We start from the raw sequence: 23,999 nt of genomic DNA, 5'->3' as shown, positions 1-23,999 counted from the left end.
TTTGCAACCTTGCTGAATCTAAACCTAAATTTACCAACAACAGGACCATGATCTGATGATACGTCAGCACCGGGGTAACTCTTAACTGATAGGCATATATTGCGGAATCTCTTGTTCACCATTATGTAATCAATTTAATTCCGTAATACGTTTCCTGGTTGATCTTGCGGGGAGACCCAGGCATACAAGCGTCTTGGTGGTAGTTTGAAGAACGTATTTAGTATTGCAAATTCATCTTCCTTTACAAACAATTTTAATCTATCTTCCCTTTTATTTCTCTGTACTAGACAAAAATCACCTATGAATTCACCGCTTCTCCCTTTACCAATTTTCGCATTGAAGTCACCCATAATAATAGTTATATCTTCTTTTTTAAGGCGTTTAAGTGACTTTATCAACAACTCGTAGAATTTCTCTAGCTCTTCTTTTGGTTTATAGCTCGTGGGGGCATAAGCTTGTAATACATTTAATTTGACGGGACTAGTATTCAGTTGGATTATTATTAATCTCTCAGAAATAGGTATAACATTTGTAACATATTGACGTAATTGGGGAGACACGATTATTCCAACCCCATGTATATGTTGCCCATCATCATTTCCTGAGTGGTATACCATATGCTTGTCAACAATACAAGCACCACTATGTAGCCACCGCATTTCGCATATATGCCCATTATACCGATTCCGTGTCTGGTCATTTCTGGAATGGTATTATGAATTTTTCCAGCCTGATAGATTGTTTTCACATTCTAGGTACATATTTTAATAATCAACTCTGATGTTCTTAGACACTTTTTCGGTTCTCTCACAGGGGTTTCGCTGGGTTACGAGCAGTTTCGCTGGGTTACGCAGTTTCTTCTGCGTAGTAGAAAATAGTAAAGAAGTAATAGTAAAGAAAGAAAATAGTGACCCTTTCATTACACATTTATTGACATTTTATTTATGTACAGATTAAATTTTGACGCCTGCTACAATTATAGGTACCCAAAAGAAATAGTGAGACAAAAATATAATACTTTGTGTTTTTGATCTACTAAAATTTTCTTCTTTTTTGAGTACCAGGTCCTGCTAATGATTATTCTTGATACTTCCTAAAATAATAATTTAATAGCTATTTGTATAACAAGGGAGGAAAGTGCTACTTTTCCTCCCGAGAATGAAGTTTATTGCCTGACCCGTAGCGGAGGGCAGTAATCATTCAAGGGATGAAAAGGCACTTTACTCTCATGTTATACATATGGTTTTTCCACCATCCTTAAATTAATAACAAGTCATTTTTCATTTTTACTTAAGAGAATCGGTACGTATTGTAGCGTGATTAGTGTAATTACTTCTAATTACAATAAAACTAGCGGTTCGTAATTTATTTACGACTTTATTTATATTTATACAAGTTTACTTTACAAACTTTAGCTTAAGACTAACTCTATTTACAAATATGTCCTATTTATATATGCGATACAGATATTCCAGAAATATCTATATATCTCCAGCTATGTCCATGTGACTCGACCGCTTGCACGTCATCGGCGCTGCATCGGCGTATCTCGAAACATCGATAGTGTTCTGTCTGTGCGGAGACGGGAGCTGGTATACGAGGGTAGGTCAATAATTATTTTGTTACACTGCTCCCCTCTTAAGATCTGAGCGTCCCGATCAGCAACTCTAGATGGCCCAGGATGGCGGAATCTACAGGATTCTCCAGCTCTGCATACACCCCTAGAAAAGAAGTAACAGTCTACTGTCTTTGAAGGGTATGACATCTTCCGGTTCATGCAACACACAGTAATCCGTACGCCAGTTTCTCTGAAGATCACTTCCAGCATGCTTCTCACAATCTTCCAATCCAGATTTTCTACTGCATGGCCAATTTTTGGTAAAGCCAAATCTTTGATGTCATAATTACAGACCATTTTCTTCAAATTAGTTAGAGCACGCCATATGTTCTCGTAGCTTGGCGTGTCCGTATAAGACTTCCTGGTCACTACATACAGCAAAGATCGAGGACCATCTTCCAATCGCAATACTCTTCCAATTTTAGGTTGTTGATTCCTTAACTCGTCCAGGCGGCCGAACTTTCTATTGAATACGGACGAGATTCCTTTAGTCATCTCGAGGTCTTGGGCAACACAGTGGGCTAGAGAGACGTTTTCTGGAACACCAAACAGATCTTGCTGAACTTCTGTGGTCACGCCGAATCTAGCACTCTTTCTTTCTGCGTAATTTGACATAAATTCCTTAAAACTTGGCTGTGGTGCATCTTTCATCTCCTGTTGGAGGACTCGGGCTTCCTCTGTTTCATTTGAGCCAGCATATGGTGCAAGACGATTTATGTGAATAACTTTTGGTTTACCGTTTGGTAACTTCTTAATTCTGTATATTACGTCATTTATTTTCTTCTTAACTTCATACGGACCTTCCCATTGTCTTTGCAGTTTAGGACACAGGCCTCGACGACGTTGTGGATTATAAAGCCAGACAAGATCACCTACTTCGAAGCTTTCATTCTTGCAGCGAGAATCATATTGATCTTTCATTCTGTCACTGGCTATCTGGATGTGTTGTCGGGCAAGTTCATGAATGTTGTTCATTCGTAACTTCAGGCGGTCTACGTATTCTTCGCCTGCAACATATTCCTCGGAAGGTCTGCAGCCAAACTCTAGATCGCAGGGCAAACGAACTTCACGACCCAACATCAGGCAGGTTGGTGTTTGACCTGTAGTTTCATTTACGGCCGAGCGGTAGGCCATCAGGAATAAATGAATGTGTTGGTCCCAATCTCGCTGATGTTCAGATACAACTTTGGACAAGTGTTTACCCATCGTTCGGTTCATCCTCTCGACCATCCCATCTGATTGAGGATGCAGGGGTGTTGTTCTGGTCTTATTGACACCAATCAATTTACAAACGTTTTGGAAAAGAGCTGACTCAAAGTTTCGCCCTTGGTCGGAGTGGATCTCCAAGGGAACACCAAATCGGCTGAAGAATTCTTTAACAAGTACCTCTGCAACGGTAGCAGCTTCTTGATTTGGTAATGCATAGGCCTCGGTCCATTTCGTAAAATAATCCATGGCTACCAGGATGTATTTATTTCCAGCATCAGTTTCTGGAAATGGACCTGCAATGTCGATTGCTACTCTTTCCATAGGACTGCCAACATTGTACTGTCTCATGGGTGCTCTCTTTTTACCAACTGGACCATTACCGGATGCACACAGTTCACATTTCCGGCACCATCTTCTTACATCATCTTTACAGTTCACCCAATAGAACCGTTCTCGAACCTTTTGCAGAGTCTTCGTAATACCAAAGTGTCCACCTGATGTACCGTCATGTAACTGACGCAATACTTCTGACACTTTACTTTTAGGTACAATCAATTGAAGCTTAGATTCTGTACCATCATCGTTCTCAAAGGTTCTGTACAGAAGATCATCTTTTAGTATCAGGCAATTCCATTGGCTCCAGTAGGCCTTGACTTCCGGACTACATGCACTAATGTTTTGCCAACTAGGTCTCTCACCTCGACGCATCCAATCCAATACTCTTTTTATACATGGATCGTCTTCTTGGGCTTCTTGTAACTGTTGTGGCTGCCATTGCTCATTAACGACGGTAGTTCGTCTCACAGGGCAAAGCTGTTCATCTACTTTAAGCCGGTGATTACAACTTTCACTGCATGGCCGTATCGAGGAAGCATCTGTATTTGAACCAACTCTTCCAGCCCTCTTCATGCGTCTCTTCGGCATCGTGTCACGAATCACCCTCCGTACCATTTCCACCAAACGTTCATCTTTTCTCTTATCGCCTTTTTCCACGGTTATTACTCGATTGTTTCGTGAAGCTTGGCTAGCTGCTTCGTGTTCCAAGGCAATAGCAAGTGCTTCATCTAAAACTTTCGGTCTTGCTAGTCGTAAAGCTTTCTGTAGTTCATTATCTTTCAGCCCATTGACGAAGGTATCTACTGCAATTTCTTCTAAAACGCTGTCTGGCACCTCTGGATAAGCCAACCGCACCACACGAGCCACATCTGCTTCAAATTCTTGCAGATTCTCACTTGCTCGTTGACTTCTACTTCGCAGTTGTGCTTTGTATACTTGTTGTAGATGGGCATCTCCATAGCGTTTTTCTAGACGAGTGAACAAGGTCTGGTAACAATTTTCTTGACCCTTAGGAATTGATCTTAATATATCTGCAGCATCACCTCGCAAAGCAGCAGTCAAGGAAACAGCCTTTTCTTGTTCGGTTCAATGATTGGCGGTCGCAATAGCTTCAAACTGTCTAAGATATATGGACCAAGAGGACTTTCCATCAAATGGTGGTAATTTGAATCTCATATTATGCGACGTTTCGTCTCTCGGTAGTTCATCTTTCACTAAAGGATCTAACGTTGCTGCATTAACTGATGGTTGTACTTTTGTATCGGTTATCCTGCTCTCTAGCTGTTTGATCTTTTCTTCTACGGTCTCTACACTTTTCTGCATCTTATCGAATGTTCTAGAAACTTCTTCAAATTTCTCATTGATCTGTTTACAAACTTCTTCTAGTTTTTCGTTGTTTTGCCTACAGACCTCTTTAATTATTTGAGAAGTCTCATCGAATCTTTTAGCAACATTTTCGAATTTCTCGTCGCTTTTTCTACTAACTTCTTCAAGTTTCTCGTCGCTTCTTCTACTAACTTCTTCAAGTTTCTCGTCGCTTCTTCTAGAAGTTTCATCGATCGTTTCAGAAACAGTTTTTAATTTCGATAAGATTACTTGTTCTGCTGACTGGAAGTGGAACGTCTTTGGGTCTTCTCCGTTCTTCGTGAGGACATCCTCGAGTCGTGCTTGTAGGACTATCTTGAGCCCACTGCTGTCCAGATCCCGTTCCTCGAGCTGTTCACGGAGCTGTTTTACTGTAAGTTCTTGTAGCAACATCTTTGGTCGGCACACACGTACTTTCCAAAATGTCTTTTAACAGTCTTTCCGAATACCGAACAATCAACGCACTTTAACTATTCCCGACGAATAAAGTCCAAAAGTATTTTAAAGTCTTTCCGAATACCGAACAATTAACGCACTCCGGTTATTCCCGACGAATAAAGTTCAAAAGTCTTTTAAAGTCTCTCTGTAATTCACTTATTTATATCGCACTAAGTTAACCGAACACCGACACCAACTGTAGCGTGATTAGTGTAATTACTTCTAATTACAATAAAACTAGCGGTTCGTAATTTATTTACGACTTTATTTATATTTATACAAGTTTACTTTACAAACTTTAGCTTAAGACTAACTCTATTTACAAATATGTCCTATTTATATATGCGATACAGATATTCCAGAAATATCTATATATCTCCAGCTATGTCCATGTGACTCGACCGCTTGCACGTCATCGGCGCTGCATCGGCGTATCTCGAAACATCGATAGTGTTCTGTCTGTGCGGAGACGGGAGCTGGTATACGAGGGTAGGTCAATAATTATTTTGTTACAGTATTTACGGCTGCAATGCTATTCAAATGGGGATTCATTTTTTTCGAATCCTGAGACAACTAATAAGTATTTTTAAAAGATTTAAACGCAGAATGAAAGACTACGTTATTAGCGAGGGCCGAAAGTCACTGAGATCTTCTATAATGTTTATTTTAATAAGTTACAGGGGTGAAAATCTAAGAGAAAATGTAGTGTGATTTTTAATTTCAAATATCTCATTCGAAAGAAACTTCTTATATATTCTAAGGGACTTTCGGCCCTCGATAATACTTTAGTCTTTCATTTTGTGTTTAAGTTTTTTTAAAATATAGACTAAGAGCCGCTATAGGTGAAAATTCTTAATCATTTTAGGCACGACGGTACCCTATAACTTAAATAGTAGAACCTAAAAGAAAACGTTTGAACACTGTGCCGTCACTTTTCAGTGGCACATGCGTCTACAGTGGCGCATCAAACTTTCCACTTATAGACGGGATACATAAATTAAAAAATACCCTCCCTAATTACCAGAATTTAATTTTTTTCATTTTTTTAAGTTTTATGTGATTAAGACATAAGATTCATCGTAATTTTAACCCACTACCCCCTTCTTCCTGTCCCCACCATCAAAAACTTTATTTTTCGATTTTATTTTTTTTGGTGGGATGCAATCAATTTTAAAATTTCAAAAAATTTACACGCATAGTTAAGGGTTTTATAAAACACGTCTATTTTTTATAGACCTGTAGGTTGAGTGTACATAACCTCAAAAAAATTAAAAAAATTTTTTTTTGAAAAAAAGTATATAACTTTTTTTTGGGGATAGCTGCAGATCTAATTTTTTCTTAGTCTTGTGTATTTTATCAAACACTATATTTCTAATTTTTTTCAGATTTTTCTGTAACGTTGGTCACCTTCAAAAATCCAAAAAACTGTTTTTTAAGGGGGTTTTGGGGGGTTTGAACGTGCTTTTCTGATTTTTAAATATTCTGAAGAACTCAGTTACTTCAAGTTACATATAACCTATAAAAACAAAATTGATTTGATATATTATGAAGTCTATAAAATAGGGAAAATCCCCCAAAACCCCCCAAAAAACAGTTTTTCGGATTTTTGAAAGTGGGGAGACTTACGGAAAAATCTGAAAAAATTTAAAATATAGTGTTTGATAAAACACACGAGATTAAGAAAAAATTAGACCGGCAGCTATTCCTCAAAAAAAGTTATACTTACGGTTTTTTGAAAAAAAAAAAATCTTTTAATTTTTTGAGGTTATGTACACTCTACCTATGGGTCTATAAAAAATAGGCATGTTTTATAAAAGCCTCAACTATGCGTGTGAATTTTTTGAAATTTTAAAATTGATTGCATCCCACAAAAAGTAAAATAAAAACGAAAAATGAAGTTTTTGATGGTGGGGGCAGGGGGAAGGGGGTGGTGGGTTAAAATCACGATGAATCCTATGTGTTAATCACATAGAATTTAAAAAAATAAAAAAAATTTAATTCTGTTAGTAAGTTCTGTTAACTTTTAATTTATTTATCCCGTCCATAAGTGGAAAGTTTGATGCGCCACTGTCGACGCATGTGCCACTGAAAAGTGACGGCACAGTGTTCAAACGTTTTCTTTTAGGTTCTACTATTTAAGTTATAGGGTCCCATCGTGCCTAAAATGATTAAGAAATTTCACCTATAGCGGCTCTTGGTCTATATTTATTAGTTTTTTCAGCATTCGAAAAAAATAGACACCATATCCGTCGAAATCGAACATTCGCTATCTTTGTCATACAACGCACTCATTCGAATATTTATGACAAGACTCAAGCCAGTGACAAGTAGAGATGTGTCCGACCCGCTATTTTGATATAGCAGTTCATTCTGCTACTGCTTTTAACGCTTTTACGATGAAAATTTTTTGCTCAATTAGAAATCCAATGAAATCAATGAATTTGTGGTCATCTGATTGAATACAACCAATAAAACCAACATTATACTGAAAACAGATCCCATGGGCTGTTTTCACTCAATCATGTAGCTATGGATACCTGCATTTCGTTTCATTTCGATTTTGACATTTCAAATATTCAATATTTCAAAATGTCACGATTTAGTTGTAATACTGATGAGAATATTAATGAAATTATCGAATCAAATACACCAAAGAATACTGTTTACAGTAAAAAATTTTTATTGAAAGCGTTTATGGACTTTTGCAATGATAGAAAATATGAATTAGATGGAAATCGGACGGTGGAAGAATTGGCGTCGATTTTAAAGGATTGGGCTGTGAACATGAGAAGAAAAGATGGTACAGAGTTTAAAGAAGCTACTGTCAAAACCATGTGGAACCTAACAAGTAAGCTTTTACAAGAAAAGTATTATAAGGAAATGAAAGTTATTATTGACCCATTCAAAAGCGTTGTATTTCAACAAGCGCGAGCTGCCCTCGATTCTATACGACGAAAACTACAATCGGATCCCTGTAAAAGGAAACAAAGTTCAGAGGCATTGAGTTATAGAAACTAACATGTCTGGATCTTCATTAAATTTTTCTAATTGTTCCTTTGTTAATTGCACATTTAAATAAATTGTTTCTGCTCTGTATTTTTTTTTTCATAACCAGCAAAAAATTTTCTATCCGAATAACCCTCAAACATTGATAAATGCTCAAAAATTTTTTAACAACTTTCTCAAGCTTGTTGCTTACAGGCAACAGACCTCCGCCTACGGCGTCGGTCTGTTTCCAAGCAACAAGCTTTCGAAATCTGTTATAAAATTTTTTCGAACAATTATCAATGTCCTTGGGTTATTACTACTGATAATAAAATCAATCAAACAGTTGTTTATTAAATAGTATTGATAGTGTATTTGAAAAATAATAATTGATTTAAGGCGTACAATTAATAAAAGGTTATTTATTGTTTATATATTATTTATGGAAAATCCAAGTATTTAAGTCATTAAAATTCAAATAAAAGTATTACTTTATAAAAGTTTGTTCCGATAACCGTAAATAGGTACGAGTTTAGCTATAAAGTAAAGTGCCCATGGTGGCATAAAATGTAGTAAATGCTAATGCTTCAAGTACGTACTACATTTTTGAAGATTTCACTAACGTAAAAAGCATTTGCTTTTCTCCGTAGTATTTGCTACTAGTTACCAGCCTAGATAGAAGAATGTACTACGCTTTTGAAGTATGTGCTTGTTTAGTAGTATTTTGCTTCAGTTAAAGTGAAGTTGGTGGGTGGACGTCTTCGGCGTAGGTATTTTTTTGTTACAATATGGCAGCATTTATGAATGTAAGTCATAGAAAAATTTACAAACTAAGAAGAAAATTCTTAATTTTTGGGGTCATTCTTTTATCAAATTAAATTTAATAATTGTGAAGAAGATTAGCAAATAACAATTGTTCATTTTTATCCTCGCGTAACTCTTGTCGCTTCGGATCTGAGTCACTCATTTTTACTCATGTACAATTCTAATAATTTGGTACGTAAAAATATGAATTCACAAATCACAAGCACATGGAAAACTAATTCCATCACGATTGGTGTAATGCAGACACGGCTGGCGTAACGCTTTGTAGTAGATACTTCTGGTCAGTAGTAGGTACTTCTGTTGTGTAGTAATAAATAGTTTACTCCTTTAAACGAGAATAAAATTTAACGCGAAAATTATTGGTTCACCGATAGATTTTATATATCATATTTTCACTATAAATTTAAAATTAATTTGAAAAATACAAAAGTAATTAATTTGATTTATGTAAAAAATTATTTACTTCAATTGAGCTAACCGTCTATTTCTTCGCTTTTCAGTAACACATTTCTTATAACAACGTCCCATATTTTAATTTGCGCAAATAGAGGAATAAATAAAGTCTTTATAAATTAATTGAATAATACTACATTTATACAACGCAGTTCTTCACATGTTCAAACCTTATCTAAGCTTTCCATGGTAACAGGACATTATTAAAATAACTTAACAATTTTTTTCTTTTTCGACTATTTGTATAGTATATAAATAATGGTAACCACTGAATACATAATTAGTGAAAAAATAATCCTATCATTTATACAAGTAAAGGTTATCCAAGAACATTCAAAAACTGAACGAAACCGAAATAGCCATCTCTACCTTTCTAATGACAATGTCGGGAGTTCGGCAAGCAGTCGAGTGCGGAAAAGAGACTTTCTGCAAGAGTTAGGAACAGTATTTTTTCTAAGTCTTTAAAAAATTACCAAATCTTAATCAATTAATTTAATTAATATGAAAATACATAAGTACACAAATTAATTGTTTGACAAGGTTGTCAAAACCAAACTTTCAATATAATTAGTTAGCATGACGACGATCTTGGTTTCCATGACGATGATTCAAAACGACTGTTATTGTCTACCGATTTGACTTTCGAATAGTATGTCAAAATAATTTTATTTCATCGAATTGTCGCGTTAATTTCATTAAAACAGGAACACAATAAGATATATTTGAAATAAATTAGTAAACAATATCTAAATATTAGTTTATTGCATGTATTATAATTACTTTAAGGCCATATTAACATATCTAAATTAACACGCGTGCGGAAAAGTAAAAACCGCGTGCGGAAAAGTAAAACTTTCTGAACTAAAATGCGTGCGCGAAAGTAGACATTTTTGCACGCTCGTAGAAAAAATATTTTCCTCCCTAGGGAGGAAAAGTACAACTGTGCTCCCTACAATCAGGTCCGGAAAAGTATACTTTCGGTAGAGGTAGGTGGAAAAATTATTTATTCTCACTCTCGCCAGATAGGAGAAAGCTAATTATTTTAGGCGCCATAAAAGTGTACTAAGTCGGATTTTGCAAGTGTTCTGATTTTTACTTATTTGTTTTAACTTTATTTTAATTGCAAACACTTAATTTATATTATCTATTTTTAATTTATTTACGCACTGGACCATATATACAGTGAGGACGTTTGAGTTGGATTAAATTCATTATCTCTAGAATGGGCGAATTTAGATAGAAATCCTGAGACAGGTCGATTTCTATTTTTAAATTACGACTTTTTGTCAAATATATCATACTAGTGACGTCATCCATCTGGGCGTGATGATATAATCGATGATTTTTTAAATGAGAGTAGGGGTTGTGTGATAGCTCATTGGAAAGGTTATTTAATTTTTTATTCACTAATATAAACGGTAACCTAATAATAATTGTTTCTACAGGGTTTACAAAAACATTTTTTTTATTAAATTCATTTACAGAAAAAGAAGAATGTAAGCAATTTATTTAATTCAAAACACATTTTACAGTTAAAAAAATGTGTTACCTGTTAGGAAAGCAGGTAAGTATGTTTATTTCACAAATATACATTGCTTTTCGCTTAAATTCAATGTTCAAAGTGCTAAGTGACAGGTGGGTGGCAGTTTTAACATTGAATTTAAGCGAAAAACAATGTTTATTTGTCAAATAAACATTTCTTTCTGTTTTCTGAGAGCACTGAAATGTATTTTGAAATAAATTGATTACATAAATTCTTCTTTTTGTCTCAATTAATTTAATTCCAAAACAAAAATTTTGGACACCCTGTATAAATATTTATGTTAACGTTTATATTACTGAATAGAGAACTAAATAACCTTTCAAATGAGCCATCATACGACCCCTACTCTCATTTAAAAAAATCATCGATTATGTCATAGTCATCACGTCTAGATGGATGACGTCACTTGCATGATATATATGACAAAAAGTCATAATTTTAGTCCTTACTGTATAATATATCTACATAATCTAATTGAATCGGTCATTTCGAAAACAACACATGTCACCATACGTAAATTTTTCAGGAAACGTAATAGCTATTTGTATAACAAGGGAGGAAAGTGCTACTTTTCCTCCCGAGAATGAAGTTTACTGCCCGACGCGTAGCGGAGGGCAGTAATCATTCAAGGGAGGAAAAGGCACTTTACTCCCATGTTATACATATGGTTTTTCCACCTTCCTCAAAAAACAAGTCCTTTTTTCATTTTTACTTAATTTATTTATGTAACTAACCAACAAAATTTATTAGAACTAAAATTAACAAGTAGGTACAATATAACTGTCAACTGTCAAATATAAGTCAAATTATTAATGTAAACATTGTTAAATCAGAATAACAATTTACTGTTTTTTACCATTCTGCAAAATACAGAGTGTTTTTAAATAAACGTTAAAATGTATAGATACTTACGTAATAGAAAATATATATTTTACAGGGCGTCAATAGGTTATATTTCATGAATGAAATACCATGACGTCACTTTTACTTTTCCTCCCTAGGGAGGAAAAATATTTTCCTCCCTAGGGAGGAAAAGTACAACTTTGCTCCCTACAATCAGGTAGGGAAACGTATACTTTCAGTAGAGGTAGGTGGAAAAAATTTTTCCATTAATAGTTGGTAGCCGAGGAAATAATCATTACACCTCTAACATTTCAAAGTAAGACGGATTGTTATGAAACCTTTTGCATTCGATTCGTGAGAGATTCGAAAAAATTCTTGACTACTTGGCATAAGGTACAAATGAAAACTGCATTGTTGTAGGCGAAAAATGCATTTTCCAAAGTAGGTATATCACAGTGTTCAAAAAATAAAATCTCTCAACTTGAAATCGAAGTGATTTTATTTTAGTACTCGGGGTTCGCTGAGCTCGCTGAAGAGGAATATCGGGTTGACGAAGCTGTATGAATGGTACCTAGTGTCAGGTATCCTGGTATGCACGTCGTCTCCTTAAGTTTTATGGAAATTCATTATGAAAATCGTTTAAAACTTGTTATTCCGAGGTTTTTGAAGTCGCTGCACATAAATATTACTTCGGAGATGCCAGTGGCAAATCCAGGGGAGGGCGATGGGGGCGATCGGCCCCCTCTGTTACCAAGTTATATACAGTTAAACCCGCTTATTGGAATAGCCTTCGTGCAAAAAAAAAGTATTTCTATAACCGGGGTATTCTAATAACCGATCTTTGGTGGCCAATAGAAACGTTCCGGGACCTCAAGTTTGCATTCCTTAAAGCGGAATATTCCTTTAACAGGTATTCTAATAAGCGGGTTCGGCTGTATAAATATTATAAAAACATTCATTTATTCCAATCGGTCCCCCTCTTGACGATACTGAATACTGCTGGATCCGCCACTGGGAGATGCTGTACGAGTACGTGGTGCCCGATATCTGCGTCATCTCCTGGAATTTTACGAAAATTCGTTATGTAAATAGTTGAAATTTATAATTTTGGGGTTTTTGAGGAAGTCGCTGAACATGAATATTGCATCGAAGATGATGTACGAGGTAGGGGAGAGTTGGACCAAACCAAGTACAACTCCAAAAACCGTCTGTATCTTTTGCTATATGAGAGTAGCAAATGTTTGCTGCAGATTGAAATATGTATTCTCAAATGACTTAAGTTTGATATGCCAATGCCAATTTTTAAGAATATTCTTAGATTTTTAATTTTTTTATTTTCATGAAAATATTGCAAAATACCCGGTTTTGTTCAACCGGTATGATAAAACCGGGTAGTAACTTAATTACCATGTAAAAATACTAATGGGCAGAAAATAAAATATTTATTAAAAGTATGTGAACAAAAATCGAAAATATATGAACAGAAGTCACAAATAAAAACTTCATTTACATCATCATAGGCACTAAAGGCGTCATAAGCACATTTGGTGCAAGACACACATTTTATCCAGCCTTCCTTCGCATTATAATTTGTAAATAGTTAATTGTAATATAGACACGCATCGTCATTATTATCTTCTTCCTCCAAACTCTCCAAAATTTTGTTTTTGGTGCAGCCCTTTTTACCACGTTTTGCTTTTTTTTTTTGTCCAGTTCATTTAGTTTAGTACTAGTACACATTTAGTTATTTTTTTACGACTGGAAATTTGTTTTTATTTTTCCTACTAGCTTTCTTACTAGCTTCTTCAACAAAAGAAGCCACACGTCGTAGTTAACTAAAAGCAAAAAAACCACTGCAGAAACTGGAAGTAACAAGAAGGCTGATAAAATCGGGTACCCGGTTTTGTCGATTTTCTTACTGCCCGGTTTTGTCAAACTCGTAAACAAGACGTTCAATGTTATTTAAATTTTTAAATTATGGTACAATATTCAAAATTTTTGGCCAAATTAAAGGTAATATACTAGGTTACATGTACTAAATTTTGAAATGGCCATTAGTTATTCATTAGAGGAGAAAACAGCTATCAACTATCTTAAAAATCGAGTTTCCTGCATCAAAAAACAGGTGAGGTCTTACTGCTCCAGCACAGATTACTCAAATGGGGTAGAAATGAATACACACGACTGTTGGTGGTAAAGGGACACTAATTTTAACATTGTCTAATAGATAGCAGCAGACAGTTAGAAGAATTAAGGGGTAACCGGTTTTATCAACCTAACCGGTTTTGTCCAACTCTCCCCTACTTGGTGCCCGGTCTATTAGAATCACGTGATTCACATGTTTGTTGTCCGAATATGTCCGCATAATCTTAAATCCATAAAATTCTTTATTTTTAATGGAAACTTATATTCATTTATCCTAGCATTTAGTGGTCTTCAGGTTTCGCTCAAAATAACATTTTTCGCAAATACTTTATGAATAACTTGATTTTTAATTCTTACCTATATTGAATACCAACTCTGTCAAATATTATCTGTGAGCATTGTATATATTCTCCGGGATTATCATCATAATAAACTACTTCTTTTATTCCTGTTTCTGCTATAGCTTTAGAGCATTCATTACAGGGAAAGAAAGTGACATACATGGTACAACCACTAATATCGGCAATAGTTCTTTTTAGGATAGCAGACATCTCAGCATGGACAACTAAAATGAAGAATTGATTAAAACAAGTAAAAGGTTGAACGTTGAAATTTGGTTAACTGGTAATTATTTGAACAAAAATCAATCATGATTTCCAATCTTGCATTAGAAGGTGTGCAACGTAAATATTTGAAATGTCGCAACACTGTTTTACGACTGTCGTTACTGTTTTGCGACTCCTGAAGTATTATACCCCATTCCACAAATATATAACCTATTCCACGAACATACGCCTGTTTTGGATTAATTCGACAACGAATATTTTACTGTGCGAAATAAGAAGGTCGAAAGTAAATTGCAAATTACATTGTTGTTTATTGGAATAATTATTAGCGCCATTTACGTTCGTACTTCTTATGTTGCACAGTAAAATATTCGTTGTCGAAGTAATCCAAAACAGGCGTATGTTCGTGGAATGGCCCATACGTATGTTTTGGATTATCGCGACAACGAATATTTTACTGTGCAAAATATGAAGGACGAAAGTAAATTCCAAATTATATTGTTGTTTATTGGAGTAATTATTAGAGCAAAATACTTTCGTACTTCTTATGTTGCACACTAAAATATTCGTTGTCGCGATAATCCAAATCAGACGTATATTCGTGGAATACACCATACCGAATCGGTTTAAAAAAATGAAACGATTTTGATTATTATTATGATTTAAATTTAAAGGATATTAATCTGGTAACGACTTGACGACTTGTCGAGATTAAGGTAGACGATTAGTCCTCCGGAGGTAGTCCTCCGAAAAGGGAGTTGTGCTATGGACCAGCGATCAATACATGGAAACATTTACTGCTACGAAACGAATACTATTGCAAAAAATTCAAACATGAAGTAATAATCACTTTTATGTAATTGGTATATTTATTAAAAATTTTAAAAATCCCAATAGATTGAAAAAATCTGTCCAATTCAGAACGTTTTCGGACCTACCAGTCCATCATCAGTGAATTCGAATACTTGCTAAATAGCCTCAGAATCAAACAATGGTTGAAATTATAATTCAATTTTCATTATGTTGTAGTGATATTGAACAGGCTAAACGCCGATGTTAAAAGATATAACCTCCGGGAACATGGTGAAACTCTACCAAGAAACTTAATCAACCATCTTAGGCCAACATTGACTACCAAGTGACTCCCAACGTTGACTTGGTAGTCAACGTTGGCCTAAGAAGATTGATTAAATTTCCTGATAGAGTTTCACAATGTTCCCGAAAATTATATCTTTTAACATTGGAGTTTAGCCTGTACAATATCACTAGTGTTTGGTTCTGGGGCTATTTAGCAAGTATTCGAATTCACTGATGATGGACTGATAGGTCCGAAAACGTTTTGAATTGGACACATTTTTTCAATCCACTGGGATTTTTAAAAATTTTAATAAATATACCAATTACATAGAAGTGGTTTTTACTTCACGTTTAAGTTTTTTAACTATATGGTACACAGCCAACCTAGGGAACTACCCTTTTTAGAATACTATTGCCTCAGAATAGGATGAATTATAGAGACAAACGACGTAAGCTACGAATAAAGGACACTCTATTAGGGACTACGAAGAACTACGGAGCAGAGGACGCCCACTAACCAGATGGACCGATGATTTGAAGCATGTTATCGGTAGCTGGATGCAAGCCGCACAAAATAGAGATAAATGGAAAGAGCTGAGGGAGACCTATGTCCAGCAGTGGACGCGTACGGGTTGATGATGATGATTAGGGACATGGAACGTTTTAAGCTGTTACCGACCTGGATGTTCCACAAGAGCAATAAAACAGCCAGAAGAACAACTACAATACGATGTGACTACAATCAAAAAAGTCAGATAGACATTGTCTGGAACAATTTAAATGGAGAAATCAATAGTGTTATGGTCTGGACATGAAACCCGAGATTAAATCTGCTATACTAGAGTTTAAAAGCAGTAAATGACAGAGTGTTAATGGCAGACTTAATGGGTAACCGAACAAGCAGCAGAGGAAGAGAAGAAAGAATTCAATGACTCTTTCGATGACATGACTCCCTCTATGATAACCTGATTATACGCGAAAGCTCTAAGACATGACATCAAAATAATATTCGGGGACTTGAACGCAAAAATAGACAAAGAAGGACATGTAAGGTCGGTAACTGGAAATCAGAGTCTTCATGACAATACCAACGACCGTGGTTCAAGGTTGATTGAGTTTGCGGCAGGGTGCAACATGAATATCAAAATTACGTAATTTCACAGGAAAACATATAAAAGGTTACATGGAGATCAAATAATGATGGAAGAACAAAAAGTCAAACTGATCACGTATTAATTGATGGGAGGCATTCCAGTAGTATAATATACCTAAGAACTATTAGGCGGGAACCAGATAGCGATACAGAGCATTTCCTCGTAAAGTCCAAACTCAGAACTAAAATATCAACACAAACAACAAACAAAAAGATGAAGGTTGGAAGATGGAATGTATCTAAATTGGAAGAAGATGAGGAAAAGAGACAATACCAACTAGAGTTGAAAAATAAATTCCAGTTGTTGGAATCGAAGGAAAATGGAAATAAAAGGATTGATGAAGAATGCGAGGATACCTTAAAAGAATCAAACAAAAGTAGAATCGACTGCCCAGCGAACCCGACGTATGAAACGCGGGAACAGTTCAACAGAGATCCTTAGCCAGAAGAACAGTAAGGAGAAAAAAAAAAAGAAAATATTTACAAAAAATTGAAAAAGTAGAACGTGAGCACAGAAGCAATCAAAATAAAAAATTCTCCAAAGAAGTAAGGCAACATAAGAAAGGTGCATATATAAGGACAACCGAACTTTGTGGGAGATAAAACAAGCCTGTGAACAAGAAATAATGCCAAAAGAATGTGGCTGAGAATAGCTGTATTATCGTGCCAATAGATAAAGAAGGCAGTAAGGGTACATGTAAAAACTACAGAGGAATTTCACTAATGAGTACTACATATAAGATATTGGCTTTAATTCGGACGGAATATTTAATTTAGCGTTGGAATATGCAATACGAAAAATCTATACTAGAGCCAAACCAGACATAACTTCCAGAGGAGCAAAGATTGTTCTCGCATTTGCAGAAGGCATAGATGCAGTAGCACAGAGAACCCTGGAAGTTAAGGATATAGTTACGAACTTTGAACAAGCAACACTAACCGTCTCACATTGGTCCAAAATCCCGAAAAGCTGGCCAAAAGTCAAAAAAAAAATCAACGTTTCGAGAATATTATTATATTTTCTTAAAGATAATTAAATTCCCTATTCAGTGTTCACAACCCTAGAGCTATATCTCGTATATCTGAATTTCCAGTTCAGTTCAAATTTGACCTTCTTACGGAACAGAAGCGCAGTTAAGAAAAACGAATATTTTATACGCGCAGTCTTGTGCGTGTATCTCGAAAACGAATTGCGCAAATTCAATTCTGCACAATGGAGGATATTCGTGGATCTATCTTTAATAAAAGCCGATAGTATCAAAATATTTGTATATGTGTTATATTTAGTATATTTTAAGTTGAAATTAAGTAATAAGAGAGTATATATTTTGAAAAAATTAAATTTTCAGATAGGCAAATAGTTATATATTCCATCGAATTCCAAGGAAGATGTTACTACAATCGTCTTTTAGCTTATATTCCTCTCTTTAAGATTCAAAAAAAAATTAGCTGCCACTATCTGCCCCTTTGGTCATGCGAGAATTTTTTGTACAAGCGCTCTGCGCTATGAGTTTCAATATGAATCGTTAACAACGCAGAATAAACAGATCATGCCGCAGCATTCAGGTAGTTGTTATGACTGTAGATCTTCAGTTATTTCAGTATCATAGGGTAAAATCGGAGATAAAAGGGTCACGTACAGTATTAAGAAATAAAGTAAAAATTAGTTTTGACTTTCATATGATTATTAATCGAATTTAACGTTGGAATAAAAAAGCCGCCATTTTGTTTTTTGAAATTTTGATTTCGGTTTCGTAATCAGCAACCTCAAAAACCCCCGGATATCAAATTTCGACGGTATTACATATATTTAAAATACATAAAACCGCCATATTATATCCGCCATTTTGTTTTTTGCAATTTAGACTTCGGATTCGTAATTAGCGACCTCAAAAACCCCTGGATGCCTAATTTTATGAAAATAAAAAAAAATTTCATATTTTGGCCATCTTTTCGGGTTTTTGGCCACTGTGCGTCTGCCGAAAATAAACGAAGATAAAAACTAAATATATAGTCGTCTCAAGAAAGGAACGACAGCGAATAAGACTAAACATTACCATAAACGATCATAATTTTGAGGTGGTCAAAGAATTCAAATACCTAGGAAAAGGAACAACAATTACCATTGAATACTGGCGGGCAATAAATCTTTCTTTACCGATCAACATCTAATGAGGTCAAAGCTTCTCTCGAGACATGCCAAAATCCAAATATACAAAACTATAATACGACTAGCAGTGACATACGCAAATAAAACATGTACATTGAGAAAGAAAGAAATCAATAAACTCATCATCATTCTCTTTACCTTATCCCTATGCGGGGTCGGCTTCCCCAATTGCATTTCTCCACCCAATTCTATCTTGGATCATATCAATGTTAATCCCATTTACCAACATGTTCTCCCTCATGCCTTATCGTCTCCCCCCAGGTCTTCTTTGGCCTTCCTCTTCTACTCCTTTCAGGAATCTGCACTTCAGCTATTCTTCGTATTGGGTGATTAACGTCTCGACGTTGAACATGACCAAACCATCTTAACCTATGCTTTCTCATTTTGGCATCAATTGGTGCCACACCTAGACTTCCCCTAATATACTCATTTCTAATTTTATCCTTCTTTGTCACTCCACTAATACATCTAAGCATTCTCATTTCCGCCACATGCGTTCGTTATTCCTCTTTCTGTTTCACTGCCCAACATTCTGTTCCGTAAATCATAGCCGGTCTTATGGCTGTTTTATAGAATTTTCATTTCAGCTTCATTGGAATTTTTCTGTCACACAACACACCACTCGCTTCTTTCCACTTCATGCATCCAGCCCTAATTCTACTGCACGCGTCTCCATATATTTTTCCATTACTCTGTAATACCGATCCTAGGTACATAAATCTACTGCTTTTCACAATCAATTCACCATCCAAAGATACCGTTTTATTTGTAGTAACTCCATCTTTGAATGAACATTCCAAATACTCTATTTTTGTCCTACTAAGTTTCAAATCTTTTTCCTCCAGAGCTTGTCTCCACTGTTCCAGTTTTTGTTCTACGTCTCTTTCACTATTTCCTATTAACACTACATCATCAGCATTAGGCACCATGGAATGCTACCCTGTAGTTTCGCTGTTATCTAGTCCAAAACTAATGAGAATAAATAAGGACTAAGCACCGAGCCTTGGTGCAATGCTACTTTCACCTGAAATTTATCAGTCTCTCCCAACACCTGTCCTAACACTAGGTGTTACTCCCTCATACATATCTGTCACAATTTTTACATATTCGCCAGGGACTCCTTTCTTATTGAGTGCCCACCACAGAATCTCTCGAGGAACTCTACCATATGCGTTCTCAAGATCGATGAATACCATATTAGCGTTGGTCTCTTTTTTCTTGTATTTTTCCATCAGTTGCCTTACAATGAAAATTGCATCTGTTGTTGATCTGCCCTGCATAAAGCCAAATTGATTATCGGATATTTCGGTTTCTTTACGTATCCGTCTATCAATTACTCTCTCCCATATTTTCGTGGTGTGGCTAAGTAGTTTTATAGCCCTGTAGTTCGTACATTGTTGTATTTCTCCCTTGTTTTTGTAGACAGGTACTAAGATACTGCTTCTCCATTCGTCTGACATTTGTCCAACTTCCATAATTCTATTAAATAGACCTTCTAGCCAACTTATTCCTGTCTCTCCCAATGCTCTCCATACTTTCCCAGAAATATCGTCTGGTCCGACTGCTTTTCCTTTCTTTATTTTTTGAAGCGCTTGAGCCACTTCCTAGTGTGTTATTCTGGTAACCATTGCTGTTACTGTCTCTGTTAACTCCACAGGCTGTCTGTCAAATTATTCATTTAATAAACTGTCAAAATACTTTCTCCATCTCTTTTTGACATCCTTTTCGTGAATTAGTATTTTATTATTCTCATCTCGGATACATCTGATCTGATTAAAATCTCTTGCTTTCATTTCTTCTCTGTTTGGCTATTTTATACATATTTGCTTCGCCTTCCCTGGTATCAAGTTGATCGTATAGGTTTGAATATGCTTCTGCTTTAGCTTTTACTACTGCTACTTTCGCTTCCTTTTTGGCGACCATATAGTTTTGAAGATCTATGTCCGATCTGGTTTCTTGCCACTTTTTATATAGTTTTCCCTTCTCTTTTATTTTTTCTTGTACTTCATTTGACCACCACCAAGTCTCTTTAGCCTCAAACTTCTTTTCTGACGTCTTCCCAAGTATTTCAATAGCCGTCTCTCTAATAATATTGGCCATTTTTCTCCAAATTGTGTTAGGCCTTCCTTTCATGTTTCAACATATTTTTTGTACTGTTCTTTCCCTGAATAGACCTTCTTTCTCATATTTTAGCATTCACACTTGATTTTTTGTGGTCCTCTCCGATATTTTTGTTTAGTTTCGCTTTTTACTTCGATGTCCAGAACAAGCAGCTTATGTTGTTGGCTTACTGTCTCACTAAGTATTACCTTGCAGTCCTTGCATTCAAGTACATATGTCTTCTTTCCTTATCATGAAGTAGTCTATTTGGGATTGATGTTGTCCACTTTTGTAGGTAATAAGTTGAGTTTCTCTCTTTTTAAAGAATGTGTTAACAATCGCCATATCCAATGCTGTTGCTAATTCAAGCATGTCATCTCCAGATTTACTTCTAGTTTCAAAGCCTAATCCCCCATGTATTGTTTCAAATCCTGTCTTGGCTTGGCCCAATCAAAGAAATCAAAGAAATAAATAAACTATTAGTATGTAAACGCAAAATCCTGCGAGTTATATAATATTGTCCTTGCAGGGACCGTGTGACAAATGAATGGAGGAGCAGATACAACACTGAATTAGAGACTCACTTCGGGCAGGAAAATTTCTTGAGATACATAAAAGCCAATAGACTAAGATGGGCAGGCCACGTGGTAGGGACTGATGACGACAGACTGATTAGCAATGTGTTTTGAAAAAGACCATACGGTAGAAGACCGGCAGGACGACCTAGAAAAAGGTGGAAGGATGCAGTCATAGAAGACCTGGAGAACATGGAAGTAAGACCATGGGAAATAATAGCACAGGATCGAAACCAATAGAAGACAATAGTAAACGCGGCAAAGACTCACGAAGAGTTGTAAGTGCCAAAGATGATGATGATGAAGTGTCCCAGTATATGAAAAATATAAATATCCCAGAAAACGAAGCATGTAAAAAAATACAAGCTGCTATTTTTCAACTGGAGAATCTGGGGGAAGTCAATCGAAAAGGCATTCTATCTCGTGGGTATCGAAATTTTTATTGCTTCATGTTTTTTTATTAACACTTATGCAAAAAACGGCTTTTTTATTAATTTGAAATAAATTTGAGAAATAAATGGAATTGCTTAAGCTTCGTCGGGCGGCATAGGTACAATTGGAACTTTTGAGTTTAAAAATTGTGATAACTTTTTTTGTTAACGAGATAGAGACTTGAACTTTTGTGACGTCTCTATGTTTATCCAGTAGATTATGTGAGCCAAATATAACAAACAAATCTTTATTCAGTTCGCAGCAGGGTGCTTAAATTTTTCCTTCCGCCATAAACGACGGCATAGGTACGTGTGTACCTTGTATTTTTTTTAAATAAATGTTATAAAAAATTAATATATGTTCATGTTGTATTTAAGTGATAGTTTATTTGAATCAAAATACAAAAATGATTGGTAGTGTGGATTTTCGCAATATGTAGATGTCGGAAAAAGAATTTTCGTCACACAAAGGTAGAAAACATACTACACAATAGGGTGCATCGAAAAAATAAAAGTTCGAAATGTTATATCTAATAGCGTGAAAAAATTGCTAGTGTTATTTTTCAGCATGTTAGTATTTTTAATTTTTTTTTCTAAGCGAAATTTCTGCCCCCCCAACGACCTTGAATTTTATTATATATCTGATTTTTATGGAAATTTCAATTTATATTATTTGGAATAAAATATGTGCTAACTCGATCTCAGATCAATTAAAGAAATTTTAAAATGTTTTCAATTACAAATTTAAACAATATTTAAAGTTTTATTTGTTTTTTTAGTCTCCCCAACCCCTTCGAAATGTCCCGCTTCGTGAATCCGTGCGTGAAATGTTCACTTATGTTTGGTGCGCTGCCTTACTTTGTTATTATTGTTGTTTGTAAATTAAAGATTTTTAAAATAGATAAACCAGGACCATGGAGATTAAAATCAAGATGAACTGTGGACCTCCCCATTTTTGGGCAACCACCAAATATACCTGAAAATGTTTTTTGGTTGCAAGAGGATAAAAATCTCAACAAGAAAGAGCCAGAATTTTCTGGTATTGCCGAAAAAGTTGCAATTAAATTGGAGGAAATATGGAAAAAGGCTTTAATTCCAATAATTTAACATACAAGAATTATTCAGCTTTTAAAAGCCTATCATGACAAATATATGAAACTTATGAAACCATTTAAGAATAGACAAAACAGTGAATTTTACAAAAATAAAATTCAATCCTTTAAGAACAAAACTAAAACTACACGTTTCGATATTGCAGCATGCAATTGTGACACTCTGATTAATTGTCTTTGTAGCAAATTTTAAAAAGTACCTCTAGATGATCGCGAATTTCTATTAAATCAAAGAGGTCCCAGAAAAATGGTGATAAGCTCGATTGATAGGGAAAACAAAAACAAATATAATCAGAGAGAACAACGGTAAAAGAAGAAAGTTACCGACGCAAAGACAAAATTTTAGCTCAAGTAAAAAACCGTATCAAGTTTTATGGTCAATCGATCGTGGAAGAACACATAACACTTGTGCATGGGCCAGGGTCCAAATATTTCAGATATGGGTATCCGCTCTCTGGTATATCAGAAAGTATCAAATCCAGCTATTGCATGTGACGAAACACTCTTAAATACTGGAGCTAAGGGTGATGTAATACGGCTGTTAGAAGAACGTCTTAAAAACCGCTTCAGTGGTATATATGTTTGCGACATTCAAATGATCTACCCCTTGGACATCAAAAGAAGTTTGTCAGTGTCCAAATAAAAAAACGTGAGGGTCTTCAAACTTTCTCCTATACAAATTTTGATATAAACGACTACTTTGAGTTAATTAACTAACAAGAATAACACCTTACGATACCACCTATATTCTCTAGATTTTAGAATGACAATCTGCGAGATTTTATTAAGAATCCTAACTTAGACCCTTTTAACATTGAGATTGAGGAATATCACTGCCACAAACAATGTGTAGAACAATGTGTCAAGCTTGTGACACATGCTTCTCTAGCAGTTTGTGGAGCGTATTCGAGGGATGGATTTATAAAAACTCGAATTGATTCCAGAAAAACTATGTCTCACTTTAATGCTAAATCGGAAGACATCTTCGAATAGATTGCTTTTACCATATTTTTTTGTAATATTTATATACCTAATTTTGTACTTTGCTTTATATT

The 23,999-nt window shown here is 35.3% G+C and overlaps 2 protein-coding genes across 3 annotated transcripts in view; one reads left to right on the top strand and one right to left on the bottom strand.

Annotated features, from left to right (window-relative positions):
• LOC114329602 (synaptotagmin-15-like) overlaps nucleotides 1-23,999 on the top strand; it is a 465,421-nt gene that overhangs the window by 41,695 nt on the left and 399,727 nt on the right. The window lies entirely within an intron of this gene.
• Nucleotides 909-23,999, bottom strand: part of LOC114329606 (deoxycytidylate deaminase) — a 32,743-nt gene continuing 9,652 nt past the window's right edge. Inside the window, exons 3-4 of one of the 2 annotated variants that reach the window (XM_028278773.2) lie at nucleotides 14,118-14,325; nucleotides 909-1,093 (exon numbers count right to left, since the gene is read on the bottom strand). In XM_028278773.2, the coding sequence (XP_028134574.1) occupies nucleotides 1,078-1,093; nucleotides 14,118-14,325 (224 nt within the window). In that variant the 3' untranslated portion in view covers nucleotides 909-1,077. Of the gene's footprint in view, nucleotides 1,094-9,970; nucleotides 12,675-14,117; nucleotides 14,326-23,999 lie in introns of those variants that run through there. The other variant, XM_028278774.2, reaches the window with a different exon arrangement.

This window comes from Diabrotica virgifera, chromosome 7 (genome assembly GCF_917563875.1).
Source record: "Diabrotica virgifera virgifera chromosome 7, PGI_DIABVI_V3a".
Lineage (NCBI taxonomy): Eukaryota > Metazoa > Arthropoda > Insecta > Coleoptera > Chrysomelidae > Diabrotica > Diabrotica virgifera.
The sequence above is the reverse complement of the archived record's forward strand: the minus strand, read 5'-3'. Positions and strand labels throughout refer to the sequence as shown.